Source organism: Mus caroli, unplaced genomic scaffold (assembly GCF_978045245.1).
Source record: "Mus caroli unplaced genomic scaffold, Mus_caroli_1 scaffold_1, whole genome shotgun sequence".
Taxonomy (NCBI): Eukaryota; Metazoa; Chordata; class Mammalia; order Rodentia; family Muridae; genus Mus; species Mus caroli.
The window spans coordinates 53,751,434-53,774,228 of NW_028227256.1; the positions used below are offsets into that span (position 1 = coordinate 53,751,434).

The 22,795-nt window shown below is 39.9% G+C and overlaps 1 protein-coding gene across 5 annotated transcripts in view; it reads right to left on the reverse strand.

Annotated features, from left to right (window-relative positions):
• Satb2 (SATB homeobox 2) overlaps positions 1-22,795 on the reverse strand; it is a 177,087-nt gene that overhangs the window by 55,377 nt on the left and 98,915 nt on the right. For all 5 annotated transcript variants that reach the window (XM_029481375.2, XM_029481371.2, XM_021161889.3 and 2 more), the window contains one exon: positions 17,894-18,366. In XM_029481375.2, coding sequence (XP_029337235.1) covers positions 17,894-18,366 — 473 coding nt within the window. The remainder of the gene's footprint in view (positions 1-17,893; positions 18,367-22,795) is intronic.

Consider the following 22,795-nt stretch of genomic DNA (forward strand, 5'->3'; position numbering starts at 1 on the left):
GTAGTATCATCATGGAGATACTCACTGTGATTATAAATCAAAATATCTTTAGAGGTAGAATTTAACTTATTCTTTCTCCATAAAATTATGGAGTCACATAGTGTATTACAGCAAAGGCTCTTACATATGAAATAGTGAGATAAAATACTATTGTCTTAATATACCATATCTAAAAACTATGCAGGTTCCCAAACAAACAAAAGAAATCATTAAAATTACTGAGTGTTGTTTATATTTGTTTCTTGAGTTTACTTTATTGTTTTACTTTAAAACTGCATAGGGTCTGTGTTCTACATCGGTCACATTCTAGATAGCCTTCTAGGAAAATTCACTCATCTCTCATATAGAGCACCCTTGAAGATGGCTGCTGGTCAACATCACTGTTGAAGCAAAAGACAGGTAGACAGACAGACAGCATTTGGAAGTTAGGTGGCTGGTGGAATATATTGCTTCTGTCAAGTAATTTACCTAATTGCAGATACAGTCTCAAATGAACAAACTTGGCCAGTATCACCTTCATACACAGCTTCCAGAAAATTACAACATTGCTCCAAATCCCTTATCCCAACTCTCAGGAGTATGGCCATAGCCCCAAAGTGCATTCTTTCCACTGGGGGCATTTTCAATGGTAAGTGACTAACTAGAGTGAACGAGACCTTAGCTGTTTGGTTTTAATTTTTTTCACTTTGGCTACTTTCACTTTGTGTCCATTTAAATGCTGTAAAGTACGATTTTAAAGACATGTTGTAAATTCTGCAGACATAGGTGTGAAGTGAATCCAGTTTGTTGGAAATCATCACACACACACACACACCCCAACCCAATCCACCACCCACTAATTATCAAGATGAGTAAATGTTTACCATATTGAATCTGACTTGAATGGAACATAAATTAATAATTTATCTCACATCAATATTTCTAAAGCCTTTGCTACTATGTCATCTGGCATTCTAATTATCAACCAGCTAAGCAGGAGGTGTCATTTGGACAGTGCCATTATGTAGCCTGAGATATAGAAAATGTGTTGGGGCTTCTGGGCTCTGGAAGAAAAAAAAAAAAGATGCACTCCTATCAATAGGAAAGCCATGAAAGGGAATTAATAAATTAACCAGGATAATGCTTATTAAACTTTCATATCAGTAATCATATTAAAATATACTGCCAGTAGTGAGTAAAGTGGCCACTAAGTATTTGCCTCATTGTAGGGAACAGAACCTTTTCCAGGGAGACATAATAATAGTTTCCTCAGCGGTGGGAGCCTACTTTCATAAGACAAGGAAACATGTTGCCTGCAAGGGCACAGGGAATACAATGTGCACATACTGGGCCACATTAGTTCCTGGGTTCAAAATCACTGAAGAAAAAAAAAAAAAGAAGTTTGGGCAAAGAGAGCCTCAAGGGGGCTTTCCACTGGCTCGCCAATGGGGAGTTTACGAGCTTTGTAGACCACTGCTAGGACCAGCAGAAGATAGATGGTTTGAGAAGGAACTCACTAAAATTAAGATAATTCAAAATACAAAACAACAATCTGTAAATGCAATCTGGCTTGCCTGATGATACATGCTATCTTCAGATAAAAGGAAGAAACTAGCTAGGCAGTGGTGGTGCATGTCTTTAATCCCAGCCCTTGGGAAGCAGAGGCAGGCGGATTTCTGTGTTCGAGGCCAGCCTGGTCTACAGAGTGAGTTCCAGGACAGCCAGGGCTACAGAGAGAAACCCTGTCTCAGAAAACCGGGGGGGGGGGGGGGAGGAAGAAACTGAGTTGATTTTTAAAGCAAAAGAAACATGTATATCTGTTGTAAAACAACATTCCTAAGTAAGCCTGAAAGAACTTCATTTTCTATCACTGAACTTTCAGTTTCAATACTTCATCAATATTTCCTTATATTGTGTACAGGATACATGCTGACACTCATAAAGGTGTGGTACACATTATAGTGATTGACTTTCAAGCTTCCACGCAAGCCTTGTTATCTTCTTAGGGCTAGTTGACAGAATAGCTTTCAATCCTGAAGAGAACGTGAACCTTCATGGACTAGGTCTTAGGATTAAGTACTGTGCAGATCCCCATAGAGCAGGTCATGACTGGTTAGATCTGAACAGTTATTCTTCATATGTAGTTTTCAAGTTCTGGGTACCTTTCTAGAGTTAGGCTACATAGATCACAGAATAAAAAATTATGGAAACACTAGGCCAGATATCATCCCTCAACTGTTGAGGGAACCCCCAAACCTAACATAATTGTCCTGAAGAACAAGAGCTCCATTCATTCTTTTCTCATTTATGATTTGGTTTTGAAAAATCAGGGAAGGGTAAAAAGACAAAAAGAAAAAGATCCTGCTTCCACAGAGCTCTCTGCATGGTGAGAGCAAGGCTTTATAGTAGGATGTTGGAAAAGGCGTTGACTGTGGTTGTACTTATTAGCACACCGGTGGTCCCAGCATTTAGGAGGAAGAAGCAAGGTCATAACGTCAATGCTATCCCTGGGTCATAGAGTGAGACCCTGTCTCAAATAGAAACAAGGGAAGAAAGGTAAGCAGAAAGAGAAATGGAGAAGGGAGCAGGGGAGAGGAGTGGAAAGAGGAGAGGAAGTGCTAGGAGATGAGAGGGAAACAGGAAGAAAAAGGGAAGAAATGACAACTGCCATAAATTCAAAATACCACTAGTACCATCTTGGTTAAAAATAAGATGAATTGCTAACTGGGACTGGAGGGGCAGGCTTTGTGGAGGTGGTGAAATAGGGTCTGACTGAATCTTTAAATATGAGTAGCACCTGCAGGGAGAGATAATGGTACAGCCAGGAAGGGGAAAGACAGCAGAGGAACATCTGAAAGAAAAGAGGCCATGCTTTTTCCAGACAACCAAGGGAAGTGTGCTTTCTTAGGTGAAAAACTGATATAGTGGTCTAAGACCTTCTGAAGGGCCAGTGACCATGTGTATTAATAAGATCTGGAGGTGCTGGTGTGCACACACACCACGCAGCACACACTGCCCCCAAAATGAAGCGATGTTAGATAATATGCTCTGCCTTTTTGTCACCTGCAACAAATTAGGCTTTCAATATGCAAAACATCTTCCTTCCAGAAAAACAAATGATCATGATGCCACTTAATTGTAATTTAATGAGGCATAATTTATTTTTTAAAGTGATATACACCAGGTGTGTAGGGGGACGTGGAAGAGCCAAAGCCTGGTGTTTGTCTAAGAATCAAAGTAGCTGGAGACCATTTTCATCCCTATAAATTACATATGTAGCTGCTTGTGGCCATTGAAATAGGAGACAAAAAAGGCAACTTGTGGTGTTTATGTATTATTCCAACAGACAGGGGTAACTCAATCCAAAAAAAAAAAAAGCAACTCACTGGCCATACAGCAAAGAGTCTCAAAGTCTGGGGTCCAATCTGGCAAGGGCAGATATGAGAGGTCACATTACCCGCTCGTGTGTGGTGCTGACCTCTGCTCCAAGGAAACCCACACAGGCCATACTACTTAGGAATAGAGAGACTGGGGGTGTCAGAAAACGCATGCCCTATTTCCTCACGGCATGCTTTACTCATTAACTCTGAGATGGGCGAATACATTTCACAGGGTATTTAATGGCAAAACCTTCCAGAAATAAAGTGACATGTATGATTCAAAAATATATCGCAGTGATTCTGAAAGTATGTGTTTACAATGGCATATTGTTTGATATGATATCATAAGCAGGTGATATCATAACCAATAGCGAGATTTTGAAAAATCTGAAGGCAAAAAAGAAAACAAACAAACAAACAAACAAAACCCCAAAACCAATCTGTAGGCTGACTTCCATTTTCCAGATTAACATGACAGAAAGGCGGAGACAGAGGAGACTTTACCAGGGACTTGGGCCACTCTTCCATGAACCAGGGTGTATGGCCTGCTGATGACCACTCCTTGAAATCAGACAGGTAGAGAAGACCATCTCTGTGTATTGCTCATATTCCACTATCCTTTTTGCAGGCTTATATCAGCCTAATTCTCATTCAGTTCTGATGTCCATGCTCAGTTAACAGCAGAAATTATTGTTATTATTATTATTTTATAACCAATTATGATCAGTGCCCTCTTAAGAAGCCAGGTAAAGTCAAATTCCTAGTATTCCTAGTATCCTACATAGCAAACTCTTAACACATCGGAGGTTCCTTAGGAGTTACCCAGTGCAGTGAAGCCAGGGGCGTGTAGGCGGCTCCTACTGGAATCCGCTGTCTAATAGTTGGCCTTTCTGATGAAGCTGTCCCCCTTACCTCATTTCTCTCAAGATGCTCCTGAAGCATTGCTCCCTCTGTTTACGGATAGAACAGCTTTTCCATAACCTACAACTGTACTATGATTCTGGATATTGAAAGTCATTTGTGTAATGCTAAAAATATTCACCCCACCCCCAACTCCCAGAGCTCTGCTGAGCCATGAAGCCAAAGTACTTAGTCTGATTTGAATAAAACCTATACTGGGCACAACAATGGCAATTTGATTTTTATTATTAAAAATGATGGGCTAAATCCTCAAAGAAGATGTCGTTATTGCATTAGTTTAATAAAATTTCTCTTGTATTACAAAATTTCTTTATTGAGAAAGACAGCCTATGCATGTCATATTTTGTATGATGTGTTAGAGAGAATTCAACACCTACAGGGAATTAATGTACTTTGCAAATAAGAATGCACTTATAAAAGTATTTCCTATAGGCCAGAGATATACCATTCAAAGCACTGCAAAGGTGTGCATATGAGCACAGATAGTCCTCCTTTGGACTGAGGTGCACAGGACTAATTCAGTCTCACAATTATACCTCTCACCTTCCTTTACATTGGCCACTATAAAAAACTATCTCCCGTCAGGTAAAGTCACTGAGGGCTGATTCTCTATATTTTGTGCTTGGTGATGAGCTAGTGGTATGGAGAATATAGACCTTTAAAAAAACACTTATTACAGTTCTGGGAGGGAGTCTTATCTTAGGTAGAGAGAGAGTCTGTAGCAGGCCTGAGCAGGCCACATATTTAAAGTCTGTCTTTTGAAGCACTCAAGATCATTTTACTCAACCTACTGACAGTGACACTGCCTCATGCAAATCTCACTTTGGAACAACTACAGCATACACCTTAAGTTTGCAATTTATAAATGAAATACTTGTGTCATGAGAAGCCCCTACCTGGTGCATTCAACAAAGCCTGACCATGGTACCTGGCCTATCAATATTACACATGCAATACAAGATAAATGTGTACATCAGGACATTCTTAAACATTCTGAAGGCCAAAAGAGCCTGTGCTGTCTTGAATACAGCATTCCTGTCCAAGCCACAGGCTGGCACACCCAGTAGAGGAACATGCTCAGCCCAGTTCTTGTAGTGGCTGCCATTTTTAACATACAGAATCTCTGCAATGGCGGGCATATTTGCTGGCCAGCCTGATGTCACTCTTCCTTACCCTTCGCTCTGTCTTGTCTTTAGGAAATGATAAGCACCACAACAGGGCCACACATGTACATTCAAAGCCAACATTTTCAAACCACACTAGCACCAGAAAGCAAAAGCAGAGGAATGAGCAGGTTGTCTTTGGAAACGCTCTGTCAGTGATGCACTCAGTTCTGGGCACAGACAGAGCTTCTACACACACCACAAGTAGCAGGCACATTGACTATCTCATTCATAAAGTTCTAGACCCTGGTTGTCCCTCATTTCCATGAATGTTCTGTGAAATGACTATTGATAACCCATTCCCCACATTTACTAGTTTGGTTCTTCTATCACAACATTAGCAAAATTATTGCTTCCCAAACACAAAGCAAAACAAAAAGTACAATTCCTGAGCATTTCTATCTCAAATGCATTAGATGCTTTTAGAGACAAGTAAAGCATGAGCTGTCCACAGTGCTGTGCTCCTTCCTGCTGTAAAATCTACACGTTAACTCCTATCACCACCTCCAGGGTCAAAAGCACCTCTTCTTGCCTACTTCATGGGAGACTGTGGCACTTATACGCCATAACAGAGTTACTTGTTTGCATTTACTGCCTGTACCACCTTGAGGAAGGGGTGTGTCCTTCAAACCCTGCTCCATGATGGCAGAGATGACTGCAAATGAAGCAGGTATGATAGCTTGAATTCAGGCTTCCTGAGCTCAAAACTGGATTGGAATTAGACACCGATCAATCACTCTCCCTAGGGCAGTTTTTCTCACCTGTAAAATCGAAGTAATTCTACTTCCCTCACAGCACTAATATGAATACAGAGATGAACTCAGGGTTCACTAAATGGCAGCTATCGTGTAACGCCTAGCATAGATTTTAAATATAAAATAAGAATCTGTAAAATGTGAAAATGAGTAAAACATGTTGGGATATAGTTACTTTAAATTTAAAGCTTTGAATATTCAAAGTATGTCAGTTATACCTTGCTGAATATCTTATCATACATAAGGTTAAAACATAAACAATAACCTTCAGGAAGCGAGATAATTAAAATTATTTAGGCTAGAGGAAAATATAAAGAAGGGTAATACTCATATAAAATGGAATGACTATGTGTGTTTTTCAGTAAGCTGAAATTAAGATAGTAATTATTGTTGGACACATTGGCACAAGCCTGCAATTCTGGAACTTGGGAGGTTAAAAACAGGAGGATGAAGAGTCCGAGGTCACGGACAGAGGCCTGGAATGTTCATGGGCAGCTTGAGCTATATGAGACACTGCTTCAAAAACAGCAATCACCAAGTAAGTTAACTCAAAGAGTTAAGTAAATTTCTTTCCCTATGTAACATATAAAATAATTAAAAATAAGCCTTCATCTGTATCATCATTTCAAATGGGTCATAGTTATTAGTAGATCATAAAGTTAATTTTATAGATCAAACCCAATTTTTATAATGAATTGGAATTCTAGAAATTGGAGAATACCAAATTGCTTTAATTATAGTATTAATATAGTTTTATAAGGGCTTTTTTTCTCTTTGATGAAGATTTTGCTATAGCAGTACATAGAACTAGACACAAGCAAATGTCTACCAATCCTGACTTACAAAGTACTCCAGGTGGGCATGGTGGTAGGTAAGAGAAGTTCAAAAGGAGATGCCATAGTCCATAGTGATCATTTCTGGCACAGAAATTACAGATTGAAATTGCTTGGAAAAGCCCAAATGATTTCAAATGAATATAGTTGTATTTACATCACAGCATTTCTGGACTCTAAACCTTAATTCACTTTATTTGAACATGCATATAACCCTAGCCAAGGTCCTCATTTCAGCTAATGGCCATAAAAAGAACACTTCTTGAATATACTGTTTTAATGCTTATTAACTAAACAATGATGAAATGTGTAAATAATGAGAACTAAAGGTAGTGTTTCCATTTCCTCTGTGAATTTTTTACAAAACTGTAAAATATGGCCTAGGCCTTCAAAGAACACAACAGTAGATGCTCGCACCAGAAATCCAGGAGAGGCAGATACAAATACTGAAGATGGAGATTCCTTCCCTGTGTGAAAGGAATGGACCAATAGAATGGACCAGTGTGTGGTAGACAATAGTGAAAAGCGACATAATTCTATTTCTAAGTCATGAAAATGTTAGATCTGCTATGTGTCTCGTGACTAACTCGTAAGGCCATCAGTTAGGAATAGGAGGATCACACTGCACAGCTGGTGTCACACTGGCTCACTCTGAGTCTCTGTTTTGTGAAAGAGGGAGAAGAAAATGAATCTCTCCATCATCTGTTACCTACATTTCCTATTTCAGGGAGACTGGGGAGGGAGGTTGATTTGTGTAGTTTTCTACTTGCCAAATCAGCCTCTCCTTTACCAGAGGCATAGACAGAGCGAGCTCCGAGCCTGTGCAGTTTAGGCCTTGGCCTAACTACATGCTTTTTGGCTGAGGTTGCCTAAAAGGCACTAATTAACAATAATCCCTTATTTGTGAGGGAGGTGCTGAAATAAGATTGCTATCTAGTTAGTGGGCCACCCCCTTATGCTATCCAATAACTTTGAGACACACACTGCTATCTTGGGAGATATTAATATTATTATAATCTTTAAATCTGAGAATTCAAGCCAGTGATTTTGAAATGAAAGATTATTTTATGAAGTAAGCAAGGTCATCGCTCCCTATTTTATTAATTTAATGTTCTGAAATCAAAAGAGGGTATATCAAAAATTCAATAACATGTTCATGCCTGATATGCAGCACTTTATACTTACAGCCCACCTTTCAGGGAGTGGACTTCCTCTTTCTCACATGTCTTCTTGTTATTTTATAACCAGCTCACTGGACCATGGAGTCAAGACCCTAGATTTACATTGTGGTCCATGACTTGCAAAGAGCCTGGATCTCAACTAGATACTGAGAAATCATACTGACTGACACTGTGTCAGCCGACAATGAATATGAGCATCTTAGAGGTAACGTTTTATACAAATATAAACTACAATGTACAATTAAATTATTCCCATCTCTGGCTAACAGTATGTGAAAATCAAACTATGACATTAAAAGACATTTTCTGCCTCCTCCAAAAGGGTCTCACACTAAGACACCTGAGAATTAAGCTATGATTTTTCCTGTAGTTGTTACATATCTCTTTTTTTCTGACTATGTTGCTTCAGATTCTGATGTTTATCAAATTCTTAGAAATTTCAACCTGAGCAGTTAGGGCCATGCATATATTCCAAACACAGTGTAAATAAAGCTTAAATCAAAATCCACACTGTTTCATACACGGTGTTTGCATTTTCAGCAGCTGGCCTTCCTGCCAAATTTTCTGATACATCATTCAATCTAATTTTCCAATCTGCTGAAAACATTCTCCAGTTGCTGAGTGACTTCATTAAATTGTATTTATGACCCTGGTCTTAAGTTTCTTCAAATGATGTGGCTTTGATGAGTAAACTGTAGGGTTTTTTTTTTTTTTTTTTTTTTTGGTGTCTCATAAAAACTAAAAAGTAGTCAAATGAGGACATGTCAATCAAATGAGACCTCACTGAATTTTCAGGGTCCTGTTCTCCATCAAATAAGGCCAGGGCACGTGCACTGCTGCTCCAGAGAGACCTCTGCTAAAAGGCATGGATTGTCATTAAACTGAAGTAGTAAGTCACCAAATCAGAAACCCACTAAGCTATTCTAAAGCAGCATGTTCTATTACATGCACCTATTCTTCTACCAAAAAATATGTTTCTAAGAATCAGTTCAGCAAGTCTTACCTGATCCCTCTCCTAGAGGAAAAGAAGCTGATCATGAACAACCGACATGAGATAAGTCTCATTCTCAAAGGTGTCTATGTCTTACTGCCAGCCTGCAGGGACGGCCCCTGTGCTCAGGGCCAGCCCTAAGTTCCCTCTGCTGGCATGCCGGTGTTCCTGTTCACATGTGCCACTGCATCCGTTCCACTGGATTTACCCTAGTTTGGATCAAAGATTCCTCTACTTCATTTAACAGATTTGCTCAGACGGAAGGTCTCAGAGGGGACACGATGTTGGTAAATGGGGACTTCTGAACATATGAATATGTAGGTCATTGGATTTTTAAGTAAATTAGAGAATAGTTTATCTATTAAGTAAAACTCACTGTACATATTTTATGAAACATTACTTATTATAGGTCAGTGGACAGCAGTAATATTAAGCCTTAAAACATTTCCAGAAGCCTTTCATCCTACATGAGCCTCTGATCGATGCTTTCAAGTCTATTCTTTAACAAAGAAAACAGAATGATTAAAATTAAGATTCAAACTCACATTTAAAGATGCAAAGACATAAATGGGGTAAATGGCCAAATGACTCACTTCCTGTTCAGACCTAATGAGAGAAAGGTGCCAACTTAAGATGAATTCAGGATGCAGTTGCAGAAGAAAACACGTGAACAGAAATGAAAACCTGACAGAAATGGCGACTAAATAGACACCATCTGCATCTGGGACCGAGCAGTAGGGAGAGGCAGGGCCGGGGAGCACAGCTGCTCTAAACTCATGTTACCAGCATGCCACAGCTGACACCAATGAGGTCCTTTTCACAAGGCAATGGTAGTTCTTAAGGCCTCAAGTTCCATTTCTCTCCTGAATCTCATCCCTACACATACACACATTCTCTCATTCCTAATCTCAATCTCTCCTCCCAACCCCCCCACCCGCACACCGTCTCTCCCTCTCTCCCCTACTCCCACTCAATATCCTTAAGTCAGTCTCAATAATCCTACTTTCCACTCAGTGAACTGAAGAGCTACAGGGTTTTAAGTTTAAATAACTGTGTTGATAATAGGTAAGTAGCAGAGACAAGCCATTCCAGCCCTACACAGCATATGCAGTTGCTGTGTGGAATGAATGGGTACCAATCAGATGCTATGCTTTACCCTCTTATGGCATGAGCAAATGTCAGTGGCATAGAAAAGGCATGAGCCTGTAATCCTGAGATAGAAATTCCTATGCAAGAGGTTTGTTAATAAAATCTTCCAAGGGACAATGAAGGAGGGGAAAAAATCTAGACCATGTTGGAGCTTCAAGCTGATTATATATATCAGAGCAGTCTCTTCCACAGGGGCAGGGGCTGTCACTGTGTGCCTCCTCTCACACAGTCCCTTTTCCAGCTCTTTATCAACACCTAGTAGCCTAAGGTCAGTCCTAAAACAAAGAGCCCCCATCAGAAGAATAAGGATGAATGTGGAGCAACACACACAAAGCAAGGGTGTGTACCTGCCTCTGTGGTTCCACAGGGCTGTAAGAGAAATTGCTTAAAATGGATAGGTAAGAAAACTGGTATGGCTGCCACCTCACTATTCTCCTTTGGTCCCTTTTTGCTACAAAATAGCATGAAAAGCAGGGCTAGCCATTCTTTCCAAAAGAGTTATACAAGTGCAATGATACAAATACACTATGTACAGAACTGTATTAGCCTCACGCCACACTGGAGAGTTCACATCATGGCACTACAGGCATGAATATGCTAAATCCCTTGTGCAGAAAAAACACGCAATCAATTTGAATGTTCTTAGTTTGATTGACACATGTCTTGCTGGTAAACAAGAAAAAAATATATAAAAATAAAAAACAATAGCAAGTAACAGTACACGATGATACCAAAAGGTATCATTTCCAAAACCAGACCCATGAGCATGACACACAACAAGGTACTGCCAGACACATACATAAATGACTTTGAAAGACATCTGTGGTGGTTTGAATATGGCCCAGGGAGTGGAGCTCATAGTTATAGCCTTGTTGGAGTAGGTGTGGCCTTCTTGGAGGAAGTGTGTCACTGTGCGGGTAGGCAATGAGACCCTCCTCCTAGCTTCCTTGAAGCCAGTTTTCCCCTAGCTATCTTCAGTTGAAGATGTAGAACTCTCAGCTTCTTTTACATCTTGCCTGCCTGGACGCTGCCATGCTCCCGCCTTGATGATAATGGACTGAACCTCTGAACCTGTATGCCAGCCTCAATTAAATGTTGTCCTTATAAGAGTTTCCTTGGTCATGGTGTCTGTTCACTGTAGTAAAACTGAAACTAAGACAACATCAATCAAAATTAAGATGCATTAAAAGCCAGTAGAGGTTGGCAAGGGCAAAGGCCACAGGAAGACAGGGGGGCGGGGGGAGAGGAACAATGAGAAATAACTATGGTAATATAACAGCATTTATGTATGAAGATGCCATGTAAACCCATCACTACACATTAACCTAGAAAAAAACAAAAATAAATAATAAAAAAACCTCTTGAAAATATAGACCCTAATGATGTCATTTTTACATAATCAAATGGTATACGGCTCGGCAATCTAAGGTAATGAATAGTCTCTTTAAATACCATGCATTTTTTTTTTCAGATACTGTTTACTGTGAGCATGAGGTTTTCATCTGGAAATCTTAAAAGCAGGCAGACAAGGTTTCTATGTTTATGTTCATGCTGGATTGATGAATGTTTGCAGGTGATTTTAATTTCTGCACACCTACACATACACAAACTAGTGAGACTTCTTTTTAAATCTTCAAGCCGAAATCCAGGGACATGACCTATCATGTGGCATACCAGTTTTTATTAGCACTAATAACAAAACAGTGCCAGAGACAACAATTCGTTCTTGAAGAAGAGCAACTAAGGACAAGATGCCTTTGGATGCCATCAATAACGAATGGCTACATATGACTATTCTATCAATAACGAATGGCTACATATGACTATGCTTTCTAGGAAAAATATGTAATTTAACCATTTTTAATATGAATTTTACCTGGCAAGTTACTCTATCACCCCGAAACATATGAGTCCACTCAAAAAGGCCTCAGCATTTGGAAAATCCATGGCTGGTTTCATGGGGGTACACTACACTGTATTTCCCATTTAACAATACAGCTGGTAAAGTCAGCTGCCCATCTGTGCTGTTAGTGAGTCCAGCACACACAGCAAAAACAATCTGCCTGCTGACCTCCAGGGCAAGTTCAAACTATGTCATTCTGTCAATACCATCTACCTTGATTAGGCCGGGCTTATACACAACAGGTTATGATCCCAGAGGGATGAAAAGCTTTCCCAAATTGAAAGCAGAATTTAAAAAGGAAATACTCATACATTCCTATGTAGTTTCCATTTGATATCTTCAAGGCTGGCCCATGAACTCCAGCTCATGCTGATTGGAAGTGAATGTTTCTTTCTGGGTGTAGCCATCTCACAAACTTAATGGCAGAAGAAAAAAATAATAAAATGTGTTCTGTGCTTCAATTAGACCTTTCTGTAGCTTGGCACTTCAAAGGTGGCAATGCCAAAAAAAAAAAAATCTTTAATCCATAAAGAGAGACATAAAGGATTCCTCAGGAGAAGACAGACCTCCAGGAGCCCAGTGCCTTGGCACAGTGTATCCTCTCAGCAAGACTGTCTTTTGTCCTGACTCATTGGACAGTCTTTCCTCATGCTTCAATGCTGTTTGGGTGAAATATATACTGTAGTCACTTCAAAAATCTAAAGTAGTACAACCATGCTTTCAATTTTACCCTTAGCAAAAAAAATAAAAAATATAAATAAATAAATAAATAAATAAATAAATAAATAAAAGAGCTGTGCACATAATTAGGCACTAAAATGTTAGCTAGGCATGAAAAGTCTATTCACACATGGATGATACAGAACACGCTCGCATATAGAAGTGCAGAAGATAGATCCGTTCACTTGATATTTTCAATAGTGGGCAACAGATTTTTTCCAAAGGACATGCAAATGTTGCCTGGGACTTTTAAGTCACAAGAAGATGCATGCAACTTGCGTTGAATGCATTTTTCACGTGATGGGAATGGATTCTGTCATTAATACAGTATAAAAGGTAGCTAAGAGCCAACGGAGCAGGATTCCACCTCTCCTGTCCTTCTACATCTACCACATAAATACCAAACCCCAGGAGCCCCAGGGCCTCTTCTTTGCCAGATCACCATCAATGACTCTGACTGCTTCACGATGCTTAGTCTGATCTGACGCTGCAAAGCACCTATCTTAAGCTGACTCCCAATCACATTTGAGCACCTCATCTGCTCCTGGTTGCCTTTTTGCCACTCTGCTTTACAAAAGCAATTGGCTTCTGCAATTAACCACTCCTTACTTCTGAAGTGTTGATTCTTATCATCACCACTATAAGGAGCTGCACTCTGAAATTTGATAAGGACATCTCCCAACCAATAGACATCATGCCAAATCTTGTGGCATAATGTCCAGCCTCTCTTTCTCCACACATCATGGCTTTCCATCCATGTGGAATCTTTGAGAGGCTCTTCACTTTGGCTATTATCTCCCTCCTACTCCATGGCCAACCGAGCTCTGGGCATGTGTTCTGTTTCCCTGGTTTGGAAGGTGGGAATGCCTTCTACCTGCATTAGCTCCCTTTCCATTGCTGGGATAAAATGTCCTGACAGAAGCAGCTTACGGAAGAGTTCATTGGTTTGTTGGAGTCCGACATGGCCATGTCAGGGACAGTATAACATGGTTTCCTGCCCCTGAAACAGAGCCAGAGGGTGTGGGCCTCCATAAGTGTTGATGGTTGCTGTGGGCATAAGGCTTATTTATATACGAGTGTGTACATATTTTAATGTTCCTACTACAAAGAATGTCCTCTCTGGCAAGGCTAATGATTCCATGAAAATCAGAGACAGCAAGAGTCTGGGAGGTGCAGGGCAGTGGTAGTACACACCTTTAATCCCAGCACTCAGGATTTCTGAGTTCAAGGCCAGCCTGGTCTACAGAGCGAGTTCCAGGACAGCCAGGGCTACACAGAGAAACCCTGTCTCGAAAAACCAGAAAAAAAAAAAGAGTCTGGGAGGCAAAGGTATGTCTTCCTCTCAGCAAAATAACAGTGCACTATGACCTTCAGGGCAGCCCCGTAGGCTATGGGAAAGAACTCTAAATGCAGGTATTCAAAAATATATAAGTTCTCAACTATGCAAAACATACGGATACAATATGAATTATAGAAGGGCATTTACTGACCCAGAAAAGCAGAAGCAACTGCATTATAAGTCAGCTGGTCAGAAAGATAAAAAGATAGGCAGATACAAGGGCAGTAGGTTCCTGAGTTCAAGGTCAGCCTAGGACAGAACTTAGATCTAAGCATGGTTGGAATGGTAATCTCAGGACAAGTTCCTACACAGCTAAATTTACAAAGACAGGTAGATATCTGAATTCTTTTGCAATGTTAAAAAGAATGCACTTGCTGTCTCTTCCTAAGAATCAGGGACTAAGGTCATAGAATACTGACTCCTGTGAAGAGGGAACCTGGAATAAATAACTGATTTGATTTGTAAATAAAACAACTGGGTTTTGGGTCTGCATGAGAAGAGCTCGCAGAGAGCAGTACAGTCAGATCTCCTTTAGAATGGTTTCTAGGGAGAGCTGAGCTGCCTGGAGATCTCTGGAGCGTGAACACAGCTCTTCAAGAATTTTTTTCTAACAAGAGTTCTGATTTTGGTTGGACTCTTTTACAATTTTTCATAGCTTTTACAACATTTTCTAACAAGATTTCTGGCCTTGGTTGGAAATCCCAATAATTACTTAGCGAGCTAACATGTCTTTTAGAATGTTTTCCAGCAGGTATCCAGAGAATGCTGTCTAAAGAGCGAACACAGCTCTTTTAGAATTTTTTCTGGTTTTCGGATTTTAATTGGAAACCCCAAGAATTACTTTTAGAACTTTTTTAATGGGATTTCTGACTTGGTTGAAAAATCCAAGAAATTTTTATAGCAACTTTTCTGACTCTAGTCAGAAAACCCATGAGCTATCCAGAGAGCTTTTAGAATTTTTACTAGCAGAGAGTACTGTCTCAACCAGAGAGAGATGTCTCAAGCTTTCAGAAAGCTAGAAAACTACAGAGCCAAAAGCTATCTATACAGAGCTGTCTAGGGAAACATATTGAGCAGAACATAGGCCGTCAGCTTGTAACCCTTGGTTTGACCCCTTCTCTCAGGAACCCAGGCCTAGCTGAGGCTGGTCCTAGGCAGTTGTAAGTCCATAATAGCAGGGGAAGGCCTGAGATTCCTTCAGGAGCAGGAATTAAGACACATGGTTAAGCAGAGACAGGAAAACAAGAAGCTTTAAACTTTCCATGTCCACCCCAGTGACATATTTCCACCAGCAGGACTCCGTCTTCTAAAGGTCCCACAACCTCCTCAAACAGTTCCACTACCTGGGAACCAAGTATCCAAACACAGGAAACTACAATGGCTTCTTTTGAAAGCATTGCACCACTCTTCCTTTGTATTCCCTAGTTTAAATTCCAGGCTCTGTCTGTACCACTTTTCTAATATCTCACTCTCTCCCTACCCACTGTGTTTAGTGCCAGACTTATAGGTTCAATATTCTTTGCCAATCTTTGTAAGAAATTTACCAATATTTCAAAGTAAAAACAACTAGAACTCTTAAAATCCCTGTGGCCCTCCTTACTCCGCTTCTCTGTAGCATCTCTCTACTTCGCTTTCAGACACCAGGCTCACCCTGAGACCATCATTACTGCTTCACCCCATAGCCAATAACACACTTCCACGATGACTCTGCTGCCTCCAGCCTCCTTCCATCCACCCTTCCCCACATTTCAGCGTCTCTCTCTTGGCAGCCTCCTAACTGGAAGTGCTACCCAGCTTCCATAAGAAAAAGAAAAAAAAAAGGCAAAAACCTCCCTATGATCAAATTCTGTTTAGTGAGTCAGAGCACATTTCTACATGAGACCTTACACATTTCCAGTGCTTAAAGTTCAAAATGTTTAGCAAGTTCTTACAATATCTTTTTTTGAACCAATGATCTCCCACCAATATCTTTAATTTTATTATCAACTACCAACCAGTCTCACAGTTTTTAACTCAACATTTTCCTTATGATTTTCATTAGCTTAAATATACTTCTTCATCTTCATTAAGCTTCATTAAGCTTCACGTCCTGCTTCCCCCCCGGAACGTAATATTTACATTTTTCCAGTTTTCACCAGAGCCTTTTCTATTTCCCTACCTCAGGTACAGTAAGGTCTTTAAGCTCCATCTTGCTGTGTTCCTGAAGTCTGGCCCTACCCATCCTCCTGCGATAGTCCCTCAGCCCACCACATCACTGCATCTGCTCTCCTGCAGTACACCACACTTCATAGTTCAGTACAGCTCTCTGTTACCCTCTGCTCACTGCTGAGGGCATCAATCCCCCAAAGCTCAGCCCCTTTACTTGGTGGTCCCTCATAAGAGAGGACATGTGATTTGCAGAATGTACCCCTCCACCCTGGGCATCACCACCATGTTAGAATAAAATTCTTTACATCTTGTCTCCATTTTTTAAATCAGAAACTCTGGGATGAGTGCTGAAACCCTTATTTTAACAACACTCTTTTCTGATGTACACTCACTAAGATGCACAAATAGAAGAAAAAAAAAAATCAAACAAGCCACACTCAGTAAGACAACACATGTGTGAAGGAACTGTTCGCCTCTATAATTCACATTATAGTCAAAGGTAATTCTTTCAAAACGTTAAAAATAAGTAATCTATATGTTAATGCCTGAAATCTAACTTGCACATTTGAAAAGATTTATAGAAATACTTTCATAATGTTCAAAAATATTTAAAAACAATTTATTTGAGCATACATAAATAATTTTATAAGTAGTCTCAAATATTTTTTAAAAGGGTAGTAGTGATAATCACAAGATTCACAGTCAAGGGGCCATCCAGGGAAACACAAAGGGTAAGGATGAGGGCCGAGCATGCATCAATACCCAGCCAATCAGTGGGAAAATGCTTGGTGCTGAGCTGAGTGGTAGCTTCTCGGAAACTGAAATTAATTAACTAAGATTTTGTAGAGATGAGTGGTGACTTCATATCATGACAGAAGACTATTATTCAATTATGTGAGTTCTGAAAATATTCCTGTATACTATGGTACCTGTGTGTGTATGATGTGTGTATGAGGGGTGCACATGCATGAGTGTGTATGATGTATATGAGGGGTACACATGCATGGGTGTGTATGATATATGCATGACAGGTGTACATGCTTGTGGGTCATCCTTCTGGCTCTGTACTCTATTTATGTGTGTGTGTGTGTGTGTGTGTGTGTGTGTGTGTGTGTTTACTGTGAGGCAGGGTCTTTTTGCTGACCCTGGAGCTCACAGTGTAGGTAGACTTACTGATCTGAGAGCAGCAGATTCCCACTCATCTCTCCCTGCCACCTTTCTCTCACTAGGCTGAAATCTGTGAGTCCAGTGCTCAGCTTCTGATGTGGTTGCTAGGATCTGGACTCAGGCTCTCATGCTTGACAGCAAGTGTCTCCTAGGCATTTTCTCATCACATAAAACATTTTGAAGAAATTCTAGAGAAATGAATACAGGTCGTGTTTCTTCCCTACTCTGACTCTGAATCCCCAGAAAGAATGTTGTTCATCCTACCTGTGTGCGGTTGAATGCCACTCTTGCAAAGACAGCTTGAGACACACTAGCCCTCTTCAACTCATCTCTAACTTGCTGGTAGATATCAGGAGACACTTCCACAGAGGAGTTTGTTGGCTCTGGCTTAACTGCTCTGGGAATGGGTGGGTGGTTCAAGAACTGCTGGTTGATGGCTTGAGGATGCTGGTGAGCCAGGAGTCGGCTAACGGCTATCTGTTGGTTTATCAGATGGGCCATGGCTATTTGCTGCCTGACAAGCTGAGGACTGAGCTGCGGTGAGAGAAGACCAGGGCTCATGATGGGCTGGAGTGCGGGCACTTGGTTTCGGATTGGAGTACTGTGGTGGATTTGGCTATGAGGAGACTGTTCGTTGGTTTTGCCCAGGGATGCCAGCTGGTTCATATTTGGTAAATGCATTGGCCGCTGGCCCAGAACACAATAGTCTGAAAGGTTCTCTCGCTCCACTCTTTCCACTGTTGAGAAGAAAAAAAATTCACCATTACAATCATATATTTCATGATTATAATTTATTGCAACTACATAGAATACTTAATTTTTATATTTTTGGTACACTGATGATACAAATATTTTTCACACTGATGATACAAATATTTTTCATACAAGTCTAAAAAAACCCCAAAACAAAAGTGAGTTAGTTATTCTTATGGTAAAGGGTTGAGCTGTCATTCTTTTTTTTTTTTTTTTTTTGGATATTTTATTTATTTACATTTAAGCAGTCATTCTTAATCTGTGGGTCGTAGCCCCTTTGACAAACCTCTATCTCCAAAAATATTTACATTATGATTCATAACAGTAGCAAAATTGGAGTTATGAGGTAACAATGAAAATAATTTTATAATTGGGGGTTAGCACAGCATAAAGAATGGCATCAAAAGGCTTGCAGCATTAGGAAGGTTGAGAACCACTGGGTTATAGTTATAGATTTTTTTTTCATAAAAGATAAAGTGAGAATATTTGCCACTTCAGCTTATTTAAATTTGTAAAAAGAAAGCATTTCCTACACTAGCAAGAGAAAGACCTAGCAGCTAGTACCAACACCAGAGCCTAAGACATTTCTAAGCCCTGTGATCTCCCTCTATCTACAACCCTAGTAATAAAACAGCAACTCCTCTAACTTAGTGCAGCTCATGGCTAAGAGCATAGTTCATAGTTATCAGGAATAACGGCAAGGGCAACGTCTCCTGCTGGCTACGTTCTAATTCTGTGTTGGAAATGCACCAGGGATACACCTAAAGGCAGAGTGCCTATTGACCATACAGAGGGTGAATAAGGCTTTGTTAGCCAGCACTCCAACTGTGGTGGAAGTTCAGGAAAATGCTACCATAGATGTGTTACTTCCTCACTTGCTCTCTTCTTTTAAAAATACATATTTTAATAATCCCAAGATTAATAACATCACCTTGACTAGTCCTTAAATAAGAGTCTTTCCTGCTCCAGGTTATTGCAAATTATTAAAGGTTTAAAGAATAAGCTTAAATGAGTGAACAAAGAGAATGTTTCACAGAGTCAAGCACATAGGATCTGTCTGCAGGAAGGGGGATCATGGCCTTACCTAACGGTTAAGAGCACTTCCTCCAGGCCTGGGTTCATTTCCCAGTACTATTGCACTTTATTGTCTAAAACAAAGTGTTGTTTGAAGAAAACACCTGAGGCAGAAACAGCCGGGTCATTGCTAGTTTTAAGTGTTTATAGTAATCACCTCAAAATTGTGTTTCAAAGCAAATTCCAATGCCCCTTGGTAAGTAAGCCTTACTTCTTATGCTTCCAAATATTAGGTATAATTATGCAAAAAAAAAAAAAAAAAGTTTAAAGAAGCTGGGTGTGATGGTGGCACAGAGAAAGGAGATCACTCTAAGTTCAAGGCTACCTGAACTACACATCAAGTTCTAACATGTCTCCTCAACCATAAATATAAATCCACTTAAGATAAATTCAACAGGCACTGTTGGTGGTGGTTACATGGTAAAAATCAAAACTATTTACTTGCAAGAAAAATATTTTTGAAGTTTATTTCCATCCCCTTTAACTGTGTATATGTATGTAAGAGTATGTGCCTGTGAGCTCAAGTGCACTTAGAAATCGGAGGCAGCACACCCCATAGAGCTAAAGTTACAAGCAGTCATGAGCTGCCCTATGTGGGTCTTAGGAACAGAACGTGAGACCTCTGTAAGAATACATGCTTTTAACCTTTAACCATGAGGTTAGAGAGCTATCTCTGTAACCTCAGGAAAACCTTTTGAAAATAACTTTTTTTTTTCTTTCAGTAAAGAGCACTTACAGGTTGATATACTGCTTAGACTGAAAGAAGCCAGTATAAGAAGGAAGGAAAGGACTGCAAAGGCTCAGAGACTTTAAAGGAAATGGCAGGTCCTGGGAAACAAGATGAGATGCATACACAGAATCTGAATACAATCATCAACTGGGAACATGGAAGAAAGTGGGGCTTTTCCTAAATTAACAACTTAACGTGACTTTTTAAAAGAAAATATGTGATATACTCACTGATAAGTGGATATTAGCCTAGAAACTTAGGATACCCAAGATATAAGATACAATTTGCTAAAAGCATGAAACTCAAGAAGAACGAAGACCGAAGTGTGGACACTGTGCCCCTTCTTAGAATTAGGAACAAAACACCCATGGAAGGAGTTACAGGGACAAAGTTTGGAGCTGTGACGAAAGGATGGACCATCTAGAGACTGCCATATCCAGGGATCCATCTCATAATCAGCTTCCAAACGCTGACACCATTGCATACACTAACAAGATTTTCCTGAAAGGACCCAGATAGAGCTGTCTCTTGTGAGGCTATGCCGGGGCCTAGCAAACACAGAAGTGGATGCTCACAGTCAGCTATTGGATGGATCACAGGGCCCCCAATGGAGGAGCTAGAGAAAGTACCCAAGGAGCTAAAGGGATCTGCAATCCTATAGGTGGAACAACAATATGAATTAACCAGTACCCCCTGGAGCTCATGTCTCTAGCTGCATATGAATCAGAAGATGGCCTAGCAGGCCATCAGTGGAAAGAGAGGCCCATTGGTCGTGCAAACTTTATATGCCTCAGTACAGGGGAACGCCAGGGCCAAGAAGTGGAAGTGGGTGGGTGGGGGGGAGCTTGTGGGGGACTTTTGGAATAGCATTGGAAATGTAAATGAAATAAATACCCAATAAAAAAAAAGAAAAAGAAAAGAAAAAGAATATATGTGGAAGTAAATTTACATATCAAAATGTAACTGGGCATTTGACCATGTTATTCCCTGTCTAAAAGTTTTGCACATTTTCAAAGGCTTTGGGCTTTTTTGTTTTGTTTTGGTTTTTTTGAGGAAGTAGAAAGCCAACCTATCTTAGAATCATAATTATACACATACAGTTATTTTTTTCCTTCTTTTTCTAGAGAACCAAACTTTTGTTTAACTTTTCTACAAATTCCCAAGTAAGGCAAAAGTTTACTTCAAACTTTTTTAATTTCTAACTGAATCTTTGAATGTAACTCATTTAGTTTACACGTCACCTTTCCTGCATAAGGTTCAAGGGAAACAAATTGTTTTAATCTTCTCTAAAGGCATGCATCTTCCAATCATTGTATTAATTAAACATTAAAGTACAGAGCCTTAAATCCAAACCAAGCAAATGGCTATGAGCCTTTAGATAAGGTAATCCAATAGGCTTCCCACTGACAGGAATTATTGGTGTAATTTCTTTATTGAAAGAAGATGTAAAGAGACCATGAACTGCTTCCAGTGTGCAGGCAGACTTCGCAGACACAAACACTCAGTCTCAGGTAAACATGTGACTCATTGGTTTGTTTGTGCTTGTTTGTAATTCAGTCAATTCAATTTTTAAATTGTTTCCAAGTACTTAATAAGCAAACTTTTATCCTCACTTTTTCTACTAAAAAAGAAGAGAAAGAGAGCGAGAGAGAGAATCACCACTCTATAGAATATATTCTTCAACCAAAGCTAATTGTCTAAACTTTTAGTGGTTTTTTTTTCTTTTTCAAAGACTTACTACACTTGAATGAGTTGACTTTCCTGTGATATAGCTAAATGGCATTGTTAAAAAAAATACAGATCTAGTCATGATTATGCATGTAAGTATAAGAGATCAAGAAAACCTATAGGAATTTGTGATGTGTCAAAATAATGATGAGTGCATATTGCTTTAAGTTTATACATAATAACTCCCACCTGTAAGAATCCCCAGCTCTGCAGTCAGGTATGGTGGTACACATCTTTATTTCCAGCACTCGGGGTATGGGCAGAGGCAAGTAGGTCTCTGAGTTCAAGGCAAGCCTGTTCTACAGAGAGAGTTCCAGGACACCCAGGACTACACAGAGAAAACCCAACCAAACAAAAAGCAACCAATCAAACAAAAAATTCCCAGATCTTCTTAAATGTTTATAGACAGGAGCTGTGATTGGAGAATACAGAGTGAGTTCCAGGACAGCCAGGGCTACACAGAAAAACCCTGTCTCGGAAAAAGAACAAGAAAGAAGAAAGAAGAAAGAAGAAAGAAAGAAAGAAAGAAAGAAAGAAAGAAAGAAAGAAAGAAAGAAAGAAAGAAAGAAAGAAAGAAAGAAAGAAAGAAGAAAGGAGGAGGAGGAGCGGAGGAGGAGGAGGGGGAGGAGGAGGAGGAAGAGAAGGAGAAAGAGAAGGAGAAGGAGAAGGAGAAGGAGAAGGAGAAGGAGAAGGAGAAGGAGAAGGAGAAGGAGAAGAAGAAGAAGAAGAAGAAGAAGAAGAAGAAGAAGAAGAAGAAGAAGAAGAAGAAGAAGAAGAAGAAGAAGAAATAATAATAATGTTTCAGTGTCATTTATCCAGTAATGAGGATAATACATCAGTACTGGCCATGGATAACCAGGGAAGGGTTGCTGCAGAGGGGC